We start from the raw sequence: 13,416 nt of genomic DNA, 5'->3' as shown, positions 1-13,416 counted from the left end.
GTGGCGGTCAGTGTGTGGGGCTGATCCAGCTCAGGACTCCAAGTTGGAGGGGGCTTTAACTTTCCCCCTCCCCGCCCCCGGTGCAATCCTTTTCTTGCCGTGGAAATTGCTGGTGGATCTCCATCTCAATCTGGATTGGGAAGGGTCATGCTAGCAATTTGTAAAAGTAACAAACCAAAAATTGCTTTAAAGGTCAGAACTACAGAGAAAAGGCAACGTGCACCGTGGCCCTGAGAAGACTGCCACTTGCACTTCAGTGGTCCGTCACAGAAAACAGCCACACACAGATTCCAGCCAATTCCTGACAGGCCTTTTCTCTTCAGATAACCTGTGGGGGCTCACTTGAGGCTCTTTGAGGCCTTAGCTAGACCTAAGGATTATCCCAAGCAAATGGAGGGGTCGTCCCTGCCTGTTCCCCGGATCCCCTGTGTGTCATTTAGATGCACAGGGATGATCCCAGGACGGTCCCAGGGTATAGGCCTGGTCCAGCTCTGGTGTGAAGGATAGAAAACTCTGGGAGAAGGGTTCCAGCTTCACCTCTTTACCTGGCTAGCTATGTTGACAATTTTATGACGTTCAGTCATATGAATCTTCATCTGCAGTCTGAAGTGGAACAGCCCAGTCATAAATATACTACCTCAGCAAGAATTAGGCCCTTAGGGGTATCACCTCATTTACAGTGTTTCTTGTTCTGCAAAATTAACACAGCAGTGTAAAGGTTAACCCAGCCCTCAATGCCAAACTTCTATAATATAATTCACAACGTGAAAAAAAATGCTTTCCTCAGTTTCAGTGCTGTGTTAAAGCATGGCGTCTACGGATCTATTAGATTTATTTATATAAGTATTTTTATGCCACTTCTCTCACACACCCCAAAAGACTACCTGTGTGGCTTACAATCAATCAGTAAAAGACAATCCCTGCCTGCAGGCTTACAATCTAAAAAGACATGACACACAAGATAAAGGGGATGGGGAAGGAAAAGGAGGGGAAATGGTGGGGAGAGATTTTCAGCAGGGCTGGTGGAAACTGCTCGATATACGATGCTAAAGATATAACTTGGATTCCCCTACACTACACCGTATGCATTCCTATTGGTTTTGGTGTTCTTATGGGAAAGAATAATATACAAGGAGTTATGCTAAAGTGCCTCGAAATATAAGCAAGGCCCCCATTTTGGTAATATTGAGATGTTTTCAGCTGAATTTTTTTAAAGCTAAAAATATGAGTCTGTAAAGTGTTGAAAAGACAAATAAGCTGAAGTCTAGAGAAGTATATTAAATAACTCTGAAAGAAAGGAAATAGATTGTCTAATAAATCAAATCTTATTTTATACAAGCCATGCTGGGCCTTGGTGAGAAGTGTCTAGATTGTTGAATTTAGCTGTGTTCCTTCTCTGAAAAGCAGCCAGAATGTCAGCTCTCTCTCTCTCTCTTTGATTTACCTTATATTGCAGTTCAGAGTCGCTTGCTAGGCCAGCATAAATCCAGATGAATTAAACTGTCATGAAGCAAATTCCATGTTAACTGTTACTACACAGTGAGTTTTTGTTTAAGCCCTTAGGTGGCTTCTAAATGTATCAAACTAAAATTCCATACATAGGGCTCCTCATAACCATGCAATGGACTGGCTTTTATGGTATAAAGTTAGTCCCTATTACTTTTCTCCATGCCTATCTTTTACATCAAAGACTGCAAATTCATACACTCACGGCTGCTGCCAGCGGTTGGTATAATTGGGCAATTGCTGGTGATAGCACAGGTGCTTAAAACATTCATTTATGCATTAAGTGTCCAAAGGCCCCTAAAGATTTGGTGCCAAGGCTTCCCAGGATGTATATGTGTAGCACACTTTAAATATATTCATTTGTGAGACCAAAATGTTATCTATTTACTTAATTTTTATGTTTATTATTTATTATTACATTTATATCCCACCTTTTTTCCTCTCATTTTATCCTCACAACAACCCTGTGAGGTAGGTTGGGCTGAGAGTCTGTGACTGGCCCAAAGTCTCCCAGTGAGCTTCCTTGGCCGAGTGGGGACTAGAACCCAGATCTCCCAACTCCCAGTCCAACACTGTAGTCACTACCCCACACCATCTTTATTTTATTTATTTATTTATTTATTTATTAAATTTATATGCCGCCCCATAGCCGAAGCTCTCTGGGCAGTTTACAAAAGCTAAAAACAGTGAACGTTAAAAAGTATACAAAATTTAAAACCATCAAAAATCCTGCTTTGTATGGAGAAGGCCGCAACTTCAATCCCTGGCATTGCCACTTAAAACAGGATCAGGAATTTAGTGATGCACAAGACCCTTACTTGATACACTCCTCCTAACAGACCAAGGATTACAGTTACTCGAAAAGCTCTCCTTTATTTGTCTCCTGTGAAAGTTTTCGAGCACAAACTGGCACTGCTGATTACGCCATACTGGTGGTGGTAGCAACAGCCTTTGTCTCTTGCTGCTGTGAATAATGCTAGGGCTTTGCATGTTGTGTGCCTTCAAAGGAAACCTCTCAGCTTGTAACAGGTATTGTGCAGTCCCTTGACTCCATTGTCAGACCGAGGTGCCAGCTGAAAGGGCCTTCTTGTTAACATCCTCTCATGAAAGGGCTTGCTTGTTTCCCTTCGGCGGGATTCAAACTGATGCTCTTCCAGCCTGACCTTTTCCCACTGTGCTGCTGTGATGGGAAATGCTGGTCTCCAAAGGCAAGATGTGTGTGCAAAACAGATATAAAAACTGCTCTCTCCCCCAATGAGCACAGTTGTAATTGTCACCAGCCAGTCCGAAAAGGAATTGGCTTAAGGGAATTAATGTTAGCTTGAGTGTAGCTCAAATCGTTCCAGTCTGTCCCAGGTAGAAGTTACCTACTGAACTGATGGAGGTATTGCTGTGCAACTTTTGATTTTTTGTTTTGGTTTTTAAATTGATATTAACATCCACGCTAGCTGCAGAATATGACTGACCTGCCAAGAAAATACTTATTGTCGTTATTGATGCTATGCCATGTTTTTGTTTTTGTTTTTAGTAATGAACCATTTGCCTAGTTTTTTTTTTAATTAACTCACATAGCAGTTTTCACAATATAAATAACAACTGTGCTTGGAATCCCCTCTTCCTGTCTAGAGTGTCCTGCTTGTTCATCCCTGGCCGATGGCTGGTTGGCCACTGTGTGAACAGAGTGCTGGACTAGATGGACCCTTGGTCTGATCCAGCATCAGGACACTTCTTATGTTCTTATGAGTGGCAGGCCATGCTCCCACCCCACAGGCCTATTTCTTAGCACAACCATTCCTAAATTGTATTAGCCTCATTGTCGTGTTTCTCAGGAAACTCCTGCTTTTGATGGGAGACAAATGACGAGGCCTGCTAAGTAATCTACAAAGCTTTTATTGAGCAATAAACATCTCTTCCCACCTGAAGAGAGTCTAACCTCTTGGAAACTTCCCCCTAGGTAAAACTATGCAAACTAAGCAAGACAATTGTCCTATCAAGGAGAACAGAAAGCCTTTTCCCAAAACCCGTTACTTCAGAGAGGCTGGTTCGGAGGTGGGTTTTGGCCCAACGCGAGCTGGGCCACTTTCTCACGCCTTCCTTTCACTCCGTGTGTTTTAGCCTGCAGCACACCCTAGCATCAGTCAGCATGTCGGGGCGCTCTCTCCTCCAGAAGAATGATCGCTTCCCACTGAGTGTGTAGGATTTGCCCTTGAGGAGATAAGCTCTAGAGAAGGTTCACTCCCAGCTGGAGAAGAAAGCGTGAGAGCTTTCTCCCCCTCTGGTACAGGCTAGCCTGTCTCTGGTGCCGACTCCTCTACTTCAGAGTCTGATTCTGATTGATTACCTAAAACACCTTCTCCCAAAACAGAGCTAGACATGACACCCATCTTGCCTGTACCTCCACAGCTACTTGATTGTTACTGCATTCATTCATCATCCCCCAACTATTCCTGCAATCCCTGTCTTGTTAGCCTTGAAGCACAATCCTATGCCCACACAGAAAGAAGTCACATGAGTTGTAGGACATTTTTCTGCCTAGACCTGTATGGGATTGTATCCTTAATGTAAAATAAGAGCTCGTGTGGTGTAAGTGGTTAGACCAGGATGACGGAGGCCCAGGTTCAAATCCTCACTTAGCAGTGAAGCTCTCTGAATTACCTTGAGCCAGTCCCTCTCACCATAACCTCTTTCAGAGTTATTATGAGGATTACATGGATGCATGGAGAACTATGCATGCCGCTCTGAGCACCTTGGATAGATTCATTTGTTGCCAATGGAGGATGTAGAGCCTGAAGTGAAGAGGGGGGTCCTGTTCTGTCCACCATACAAGAAAAGAAAACCAGCTCTGAGCATTTATACCATGCCTGGATATTCCAGAGACTTCATAGGGCCTGTTCAGAAGACACCTTAAACTAGTGGTTCCCAAACTTTTTCAGGTCACCGCCCCCTTGGTTCCACAAACTCATGCCCAGCAACCCCCTACCCTACACTATAAAAATCATTATTCAGAATAGTGGTTTTCAACGACCCACCAAGGAAGATAATAACAATAAAATTCAAAACAGTAACAATTAATTGAATACTTTATTCAAAATCCAATTGGTGTGCACCGCCAAGCTGGCTGCAAACAGACGTTCGCTCTCTTTTCTTCCCCCCTTTGGCAAGCCTGGGGCGGGTGCTTCCCATTTAGAGGGGATTCTAGGAGTTGAAGGACGTTTTTCTGTCTAAACATGCATAAAATTGTGCCTTTAACTTATCATGTCACACTAGCATGAATACAGGGGGGAATCCGCATGTCGTACCGAGATCGCTTCTAAGCGACCCCAGTGCGGCGTGAAAGCGATCGTGTAACTTGCCTTTTGAAGAGTTGACGAAGAGACGTCCTTCCTGCCGCCCCCGCCACCCACAGACCTCCTCGCCGACCAGCGAGGAGAGCTCGGCTGAAGAAGGCGGGGTTGAGAGCGGAAGAAGCTCTCCACCCCGCCTTCCTCCCCTGAGCTCTCCGTCCCAGCCGGCGAGGAGGGAGTTGGGTGGCGGCGGCGGCGGCAGGAAAGACGTCTCTTCGTCGGCTCTTCAAAAGGCAAATTACACAAATTAAAATAATTATCTGCCACCTGGTACAGAGTTTTCCTATGGAAAATCTGGCTGGGACTGAAGTAGAGGGGCACTAATTTCACTGTACTTATTGTCTTTAAATATAGTTAAATATCCCACAGTTACCTTGCTATTCTATTTCTACAATTCATTTTCTCCTGTCTTTTCTTCACCCTCTCTTCATTTTCAGGCTGAATCCTATGTACATTACCTCAGAGTAAGTTCTATTGATCTCAGTGGGGCTTACTTCTGAGTAGACATACTTAGGATTGTGTTGCAGCTCTGTTTTTATGGTGACACAAGATGCACACGTACCATGTTTACCTAAAGAACGCTTGGAAAAAGGGGGTTGGACACCCTGAAATAAGCAAGGGCAGACAGGAATTGTTTCAGCAAGCATTCTGGAAAAAGGTGCTGCTGAATCTTCTTTAGCCAGGAAGGACCTGGGGAATTGCAGTTCTCTCTCCCTCCCCCTTTTCTTTTCTCTCCCAATCCTGTTGTAGTCCAGATTTTTTGGGGGGTGGGAGCACACACAGAGACACACAGCATCTCTCTCTCTCTCTCTCTCTCTCTCTCTCTCTCTCTCCAACCCCCTCCCTCCAAGCCCCCCCTCTCTCTCTCCAACCCCCCCTGCCCCCAAGCCTCACAATAGCTTGTAATCTTCCTCTGAACTATGCCCTCTTCCCAGTTCTTCTCATTTGAGGAATTGCTCTGAGGCCTGAGCACACTCTCAATCCCAGGTAAACCCACTAGGCTAGATTCATATTGCAAAATCTCTGACACTATGAGCCCACCAGTCCTTGCACGCCCTCAGGACGCTTCCATACAGATTGTTAGTAGTCAGAACAGGCCTAAATGTTTCTGTTCTGTCTTACGGCGAACACCTCTGAGGGTTTTTGTTTTGTTTGTTTTTAGTTATCAAACGAAACAAAATAAAATCCAGCAAAAAAAGATTCTGCTGCAACTTGCCACCTCCACCCAACTGCCTACAAACAGATCTAAAAATAAGCTACTTAATGCTAGATTTCTTTTGACAAATGGATACTGTAGGTAAACAGTATGATTCTGTGCATCTTTATTAGAGGTTCAGAACCTTCCCAGGGGAATAATTTTGGCAGCTTAAGATTTCAGTTAAAGCTTTCTATGGCCAGTTTATTAATTTGATGCAAGAACTGCTTTGCCAGTAATGAAGTCCCAATGGTTCATACATGTAAGTTTAACAATACCCAGCTACAGTTAACTCCAAGAATTTCAGACGGTTAATTATCACTTTATGCTTGTAAAAATGAATTAAGCTAGGTCATTTGGTTAAAACCACTGTAAAGTAATGAAAACCTGTGTGTTTTTCTTTCATTCTTCCAGAAGAAGCTATTTAAAAATGTCTCTACCACCACAACCTGAGAGATAATTTTTGTTGCCATGTTGACTTCCCTAATCTTTTCAGATGATGACAATAAGCTATGTTCTACAGCATTTCCTGTGCAGAAGATAGCACTAACATATATTGCTTTCAGAACAGATAAACTTACTATGTTTCACTGATTTTCCCCGAATAGCTTATATTATTAAAGTATCTCAGGAATCACACACTATAGAAAGGTTTGGTGCCTTTTTTCTGTTTGCACACAGTAGAGAGATGAAAGTCCATCATGACTGCATTTGGATTTCACAGTGATGGTATGTCATGATGGGACCAAGCCTACACAAGCCTTGGCTTTACACACCTGCCCCCTCCACCCTTCCATCCAGCTCCAAGAAGGAGATCAGAAGTTTTCTCCACAGTTTAGCATTACATCCAAATCCTGAACTGTTCTTATTACTATGATTATTCTCTTATTTCTGTTTTGTGAACCCCTTTCCCCCTTCATATGTTTTAATGTGATTTTAGGTTGTAAGCCTCTAGGCAGGGTATCGCTGTTTTACTTGTACATTTTGTACAGCACCAAGTACATTGTTGGTGCTAAATAAATAAATAAATAAATAAATAAATAAAAATAATAATGGTTAATCTGAACTATGTTTATTTGTAACATGCCAGCTTCATATCCCATGGTTTGAAGTGAGCTTTCCTCCCCAACAAACCATGTTTAAGATTAATTTCAGTTTGTTGTGTTCAGTCAAAATGATAAGCGAACTCCTCCTTGCAGCTGCGCTAAAGGAAGGTGGGGGAAGTGTGAAAGTACAGGGCTCGTCTCCATCACGGAGTTTATCGTGACATCCAAACGCAGCCAATTAACTGGACCAGCCTGTTGCAAGTATGCATAGGGCTGCAGCCCAAATGTCATGCAAGTAAGAACAAAAGAACGTAAGAAAAGCTGTACTGGATCAGACCAAAGGTCTATCTAGTCCAGGATACTGTTCACACAGTGGCCAAGCAACTGTCTACAGGAAACCCAAAAGTAGGACATGAGTGCAGCAGCATGCTCCTGCCCATGTTCCCTGGTTTATATAGGATTAAACACCATGTCTGCAGAGACTGAATATAAACAGAATGTATTCCTTTCCTAATTAAAGGGCATAGTAAAGATTGACTAGCAGTAAGTTTAAAACAGACACCCCAAAAGGTGGCACTTTATTTAACACATAACTAATTTACAGATTGCTGCTTGAAAAGGGTGACTTTCCATCAGCTCACATCTGATTGGCTTGGAAAATAACATTGGCTTATTTTTAAAAAACCAATTAAGAACATAAGAAGTGTCATGCTGGATCAGACTGAGGGTCCAAATAGTCCAGCACTCTGTTCACACAGTGGCCAACCAGCTGTCAACCAGGGACCAACAAAGCAGGATATGGTGCAACAGCACCCTCTCACCCATGTTCCCCAACAACTGGTGCACACAGGCTTCCTGTCTCGAATACTGGAGGTAGCACATAGCCATCATGAGTAGTAGCCATTGATAGCCTTCTCCTCCAGGAATTTATCAAACCCCCTTTTAAAGCCATCCAAATTGGTGGCCATCACTACATCTTATGGTAGTTGAATTCCATAATTTAACTATGTACTATGTGAAGAAATACTTCCTTTTATCTGCCCTGAATCTCCCACCACTCAGCTTCATGGGATGACCCCGGGTTCTAGAATTTTGAGAGAGGCATAATTTTGTATGCCTCTATCAGGTCTCCCCTTAGCCTCCTTTTCAGAAGTCATCTTTCCTTCCCATTCACCCACCAACCCTACTCCCTCCCCTTTATCGCAAATCAGAAATGCTCTGCTTATGTTCTTAGGTTTTAGTGCTTTTCTCATTATTCTTGGTAGATCTTTTTTTCTCTCTCCCTAACTATTCTGATCAATCCTTTCTTGTGGAATTACTTCTATATTTTATTTTTCTTGTAGCTATTAATAAAGATTCTCTAAGCACTCTATGAGTCCTTGGATATATAGACTTTTTTGCATTTATGTCATAAATGCAAAATGATTAATAGCACAATCCTATGTATAATTAGACAACGGGGAGGGGGGATCCTACAATTCCAAGCATTTCCCAACCAGCATGGCTGAGTGGGGAATGCTGGGTGTTGTAGGACGTATTTCTGTTTAAACATACATTTAAACATACGTTTAAGCAGAGCCCTACTCTGCATCTCACCAACGTGAGACATAGATTATGGTGGGACATGGGAGAGGGCTTTCCCCATTGTTGCACCCCAGTTGCGGAATGTCTCCCCTTGGACGCCCAACTGGCTTTGCTTTGTTTTGGTGCGAAATTAAAATGTGGCTTTTTATCAATGAGGGCTAAATGTGCGTAAAGCTGCACATAGTTTAATAGTTTTTATTGCTTTAAATTTTTCTACTAGTTTTAGCTTGTAAATAGTTTAATATGTTTTTAGCTGTGTACATTATTGTTTTATACTGTTTGAATTGATTTTATCTGTACGCTGCCTTAAGATCCCAATGATTTAGGGCGGAATACAAATAAATAAATAAATAAATAAATGTGTGCCCTAAATTACCTTATGCCTGCCAAAGGACTTGTTTATTAAAGTAGTGCTAAACATGATTATTTTTTCTTAATAATAAAATCATAGAGGAAACCATTTTTTTTCTTCCCGTCTCCATTTCAAGTCAAACAATTATCATACTGCTAAGGTTGTATCAGAGCCAATGCCACACTAATCACAAGGGAAAGTTGTTTCTGTTGTGCATATATGCCACCAAAACCTGTGACAAAACCAGGAAATTGAAAAGAATAAAACCAGAAAATAGAATAATCTGATCCTCCAATTCTCATGTGTTGACTGCCTTTATTCTTCTGTTGGGGAAAATCATTGCTTTACTGAGAAACAATGGCATTTACATAGTACTAGCATGCAGCTGAAATTTCTCAATACAGCCTTGTTGCGTTCGGGAGTTGGATAGATGGTTGTTTACTCAAAGCCTTGGATTAGTATGACATAACTGGGTCTCACTCTGTTTGTTTCAAGGGTGATGATATAGAACACTGAAATCTGCTGGCAAAAGCTTCATTTTCTATACTTCCCCTCTTATTTTCCAAAGCTGGTGGCTTTTCCTTTGAATCTACAGGGCACAGATAGGCGGGCCTGTAGCTGGGGTGGAGGGGCTGCCCCCCCTAAATTTTCTCTGCCGCCTCTAAATTATTTTACAAACAAATAATTAAAAAAAAAAGTTTACAATTTTGTCTTTAAAAGGACTGCAAACCAGATGAACTCCCCCCCACCCCGACTGCTTTTTTGGCATACCGCATCCTGAACTTTTAGGCTGGCTATGGGCCTAAGGACAGGGGAAGTAGGATTCTTCTCATCAGTAAGCTGCAGAGGAAGGTGATGGTTACGGGTAAATTCAGGCAAGCTTGTTTCTGCTTTTAAGTTGGCTAACGGCATCTCAAAATTTGCAGCATATTTCATTTAAATCTGACAAGGAGTCACAGTGGGGTGAGGAATACCATCATACGGTCTGTGGCTAAACTCTTTTCCCCCCTTTTTTCTTTTTTAAAATGCTGGCATTAGGCCTGGCTAGAATCTTCTCTGTATTGCCTGAAATATTGCCCTCTCATCTCAGACGTGTGAGAGACTGTGGCTTGTGTGGCTCATTTTGGAGTGTGACTCAGTTTGAAGGGAAATGTGCTCTGCATATGTTCATGAGTCTCTCTGTATTGTGTACAGCAGAAGTGGGGAACCTCAGGCCTGCTGGCCAAATCTGGCCCACCTGGGGTCCTTGTCTGGCCCTCTAGGGTTTCCCAGATGGCCACCCGCTTTCCCCCCAACCACTGATTGTTCTAATACTATTGAGATAAACAGTGGGAGATTCAGGACAGGTAAAAGGAAGTACAACTTCACGCAACACATAGTTAAACTATGGAATTCACTACCATAAGATGTAGTGAGGGCCAAGAATTTGGGTAGTGTTAAAAGGGGATTAGAAAAATCCATGGAGGGTACATACTTCCTATGTATGTTTAGACAGAAGAAGAAAAAACCATACAACTCTCAGCATCCCCATCCAGCATAGGGCTTTTGTAGGACTTTCTTCTGTCTAAACATGCATAGGCTTCAGCCCTTAAGCTATCAGTAGCTACTAGTCATGATGGCTATATGCTACTTCCAGTATCACAGGCATTATGCCTCTATATACCATTTGTTGGCTAACACAAGTGGGAGAAGGCCAATGCACTCATGTCCGCCTTGTGGGATTCCCACCAGCTGCTGGTTGGCCACTAAAGCTGGACTAGATAGGCTTTTGGTCTGATTCAGCATGGTTCTTCTAATGCTCTTAGGTTTTAACCATAGTTTGAAAATGTAGAAATGTTGGGAAATTTGTAATACCTTTCCCTTAACGGTCTTCTCTCTCTCTCTCTCCCCTCTCTCTCTCCTCTCTCTCTCTCTCTCTCCCCCCCCTCCTCCTGTGCCTATGATCACATTGCTCTTCTTCTTAAGTCATTATGCTAGGTTCTGGTCATATTTCATTTCAGCTTCAAGGTTTTGGAGCTTTTCTACTCCCTTCTTTCTGCTTCACCCCCACCCACTGTGTGCAAATAGGATACTGTCCTGTTACCACTGAATGGGGCTTTCAGAAATATTGTGCAAAACAAAATGTAGTTGCTGGAATACACTGACTGGAACAGCATTGTGTGAGCTGCAGACACTGGGGCTACATTCACACATGCATAAGCAAACAACATTGATTACTGACCCAATTTTTATAGCATTTTCTAAAGTATATAGAAAGGAAAGGTCTCCCTGCCCCGAATTGTACCTGTGCTTGAGATCAATGGAGAATGGCAAGAGCACCTCGTGCATCCATTGGGTCAAGTGGCAGTGGCACAATGTGCATGCTGAAAATGTGGGATGGAATAATACATAGATAACAACCCTTTCAGGTCCCGTCCCCCCATTGTAATTGCATGAGAGACCAATGGAGGGAACCAAGGTAAAACCACGAGACATCTCTCTGAATTTACATGTCTGGCAGCATACCATCTTATGTATCTTAGTTAAATCAAATACACCTCCTCAAATTAATCCAAGTTAAGGAACTTCCTTCTTGCAAAAGCTTGTAAATATTGCAGTGCCATCACTTTCAAGTACTGGTGCCTGTTTTATCATGACAGTGTGAAGAAAGCTTTGATGCCTGGGAAACTTTAATGTTAGGGGGATTTTTTTAGATCCAAGTCAGCCTCAAAGCATCAATTTGTCTGTCAGCCTCTGGTTTAACAAGTTACTTGTCTGTGTGTCTCTCATAAAGTGCATAATAATAAAAGAATGGCCTAAGGTTCCAAACTCAAGAGCTGCACCTCCACCTAACTCTACCACCCTTTTTCACATACTGGGCCAATTTTAATTTCTGTTGGCCAACACTGTGATCTGGTTTGGATGTAATTCTAAACTATGGTTCAGTATTATGTGCATGAGCTTGCTTGCTCCCTCCTCTTCATCTTCCTCCTCCGCCTCCCCCCGCTTTCTTCTGGAGTACCTGCAAAGAGATTGGAAGTGTCTACTTCAGTTTGCAATTAACTCTGGTTTAGTATTATGCTCAAACCCCAAACTGGTTAATCTTACCTGTGGTTTAGAGAAACAAGTCAGGATTAGAAACCATGATTTGAAGTTGATTTGTGTCTCTGTAGTTAAGATGTTCCTCTATATGTTGGTGGAGCTATGGTATTCGGGTATGTAGGTATGTTAAGAAGAAGGGACAGTTGAAGAGTTAAGAGATGAATAAGAGGGCAGGGTACCAGGAACCCATAGCGAGAAGTACTGCTTTGCCGTCTTCACCACTTAGAATTGCACTTTCTTTCTTACAATTCTGAAGACCTGGTGCAAGACCCGAGTGTGAGTCCCATGTCTGTTTGTCCTGCAATGTGGGAATGCTGATATGTGTATTTTGGTTTATAGATAAGTGCTTTGAATGGCAAGATTGCAGAAGTAACTTCACCTCTTGCAGGTCATCTCTTTCAGCTCGTTGAGTCTGCCATCATTTACTTTTCACATTTTTGTGTATTTTGTGACTCTCAAGAACAACCACCCATCTTTCAAAAATAAAGCCAATAGGAGTCCACCATCGAATAACTAGAAGAGTAGCTTCCATTGTTAGTCCATTGCAGCAAAAATGAAAAAGCATCCTATAGCACCTTGAAGACCAAAACATTTATTATGATATAACCTTTTGTGGACTTGATGCATGAAAGCCTTTCTTCAATTGGCAGGTTTATATATATACATTGATGTAGAGGAAAGGAGAGAGAAACTGTGTGGTCAAATAGAAATGTGGGTTATGCAGAAAGCCAATATTTGCCCAAGCTGAAAAACACATACATACTACTTGAATCCACTCTCTCTTTTCTTGTCTTTCAGATGAGAGGATCTGTTCACCACCATTTATGGAGCTGACAAGTGCATGTGGAGGAGATACCTTGCAGCAGATAGAGAAGAATGGAATAGCATTCCCATTCAGTATGTCAAGAGACTTCACATTTCATCTAATAGGAACTTGGAGAATTTCCCCCTAAAATACTTCTATTTTAGAAAAAGAAAAGAAGACTGAAAACCCGTACTTCTCTCTCTCTCTCTCTCTCTCTCTCTCTCTCTCTCTCTCTCTCTCGTTTTAAAAGCATCCATAATGTAGTGTGGCAATTTATTGTGATTGTTCAAAATAATTAAGGTTGGTTAGTGAGGGCCCTGCATTGCAGAGGAAGAGGGGTTGCACACCAGGTTGTATATGGCTGGTTTCATATGCTGGACTTGTGAATAATTCAGAGCACGATAGAACAAATTCAAAAATCACTGTGTAAAATGTTTGAGTTCCTCCACTTCAGTTCTGGGTTTTACTGAATGTTTGGTGTATGTGTGTGTTATAACCCCTTT

The 13,416-nt window shown here is 42.2% G+C and overlaps 1 protein-coding gene across 2 annotated transcripts in view; it reads left to right on the top strand.

Annotated features, from left to right (window-relative positions):
• The window catches only part of ITPK1 (inositol-tetrakisphosphate 1-kinase), a 155,100-nt gene that overhangs the window by 117,000 nt on the left and 24,684 nt on the right, over nt 1–13,416 (top strand). For both annotated transcript variants that reach the window (XM_063117983.1, XM_063117982.1), the window contains one exon: nt 12,907–13,005. In XM_063117983.1, coding sequence (XP_062974053.1) covers nt 12,907–13,005 — 99 coding nt within the window. The remainder of the gene's footprint in view (nt 1–12,906; nt 13,006–13,416) is intronic.

The sequence above is a fragment of the Elgaria multicarinata genome, chromosome 2, assembly GCF_023053635.1.
Source record: "Elgaria multicarinata webbii isolate HBS135686 ecotype San Diego chromosome 2, rElgMul1.1.pri, whole genome shotgun sequence".
NCBI lineage: Eukaryota > Metazoa > Chordata > Lepidosauria > Squamata > Anguidae > Elgaria > Elgaria multicarinata.
This window is presented reverse-complemented; position numbering and strand designations above follow the sequence as displayed.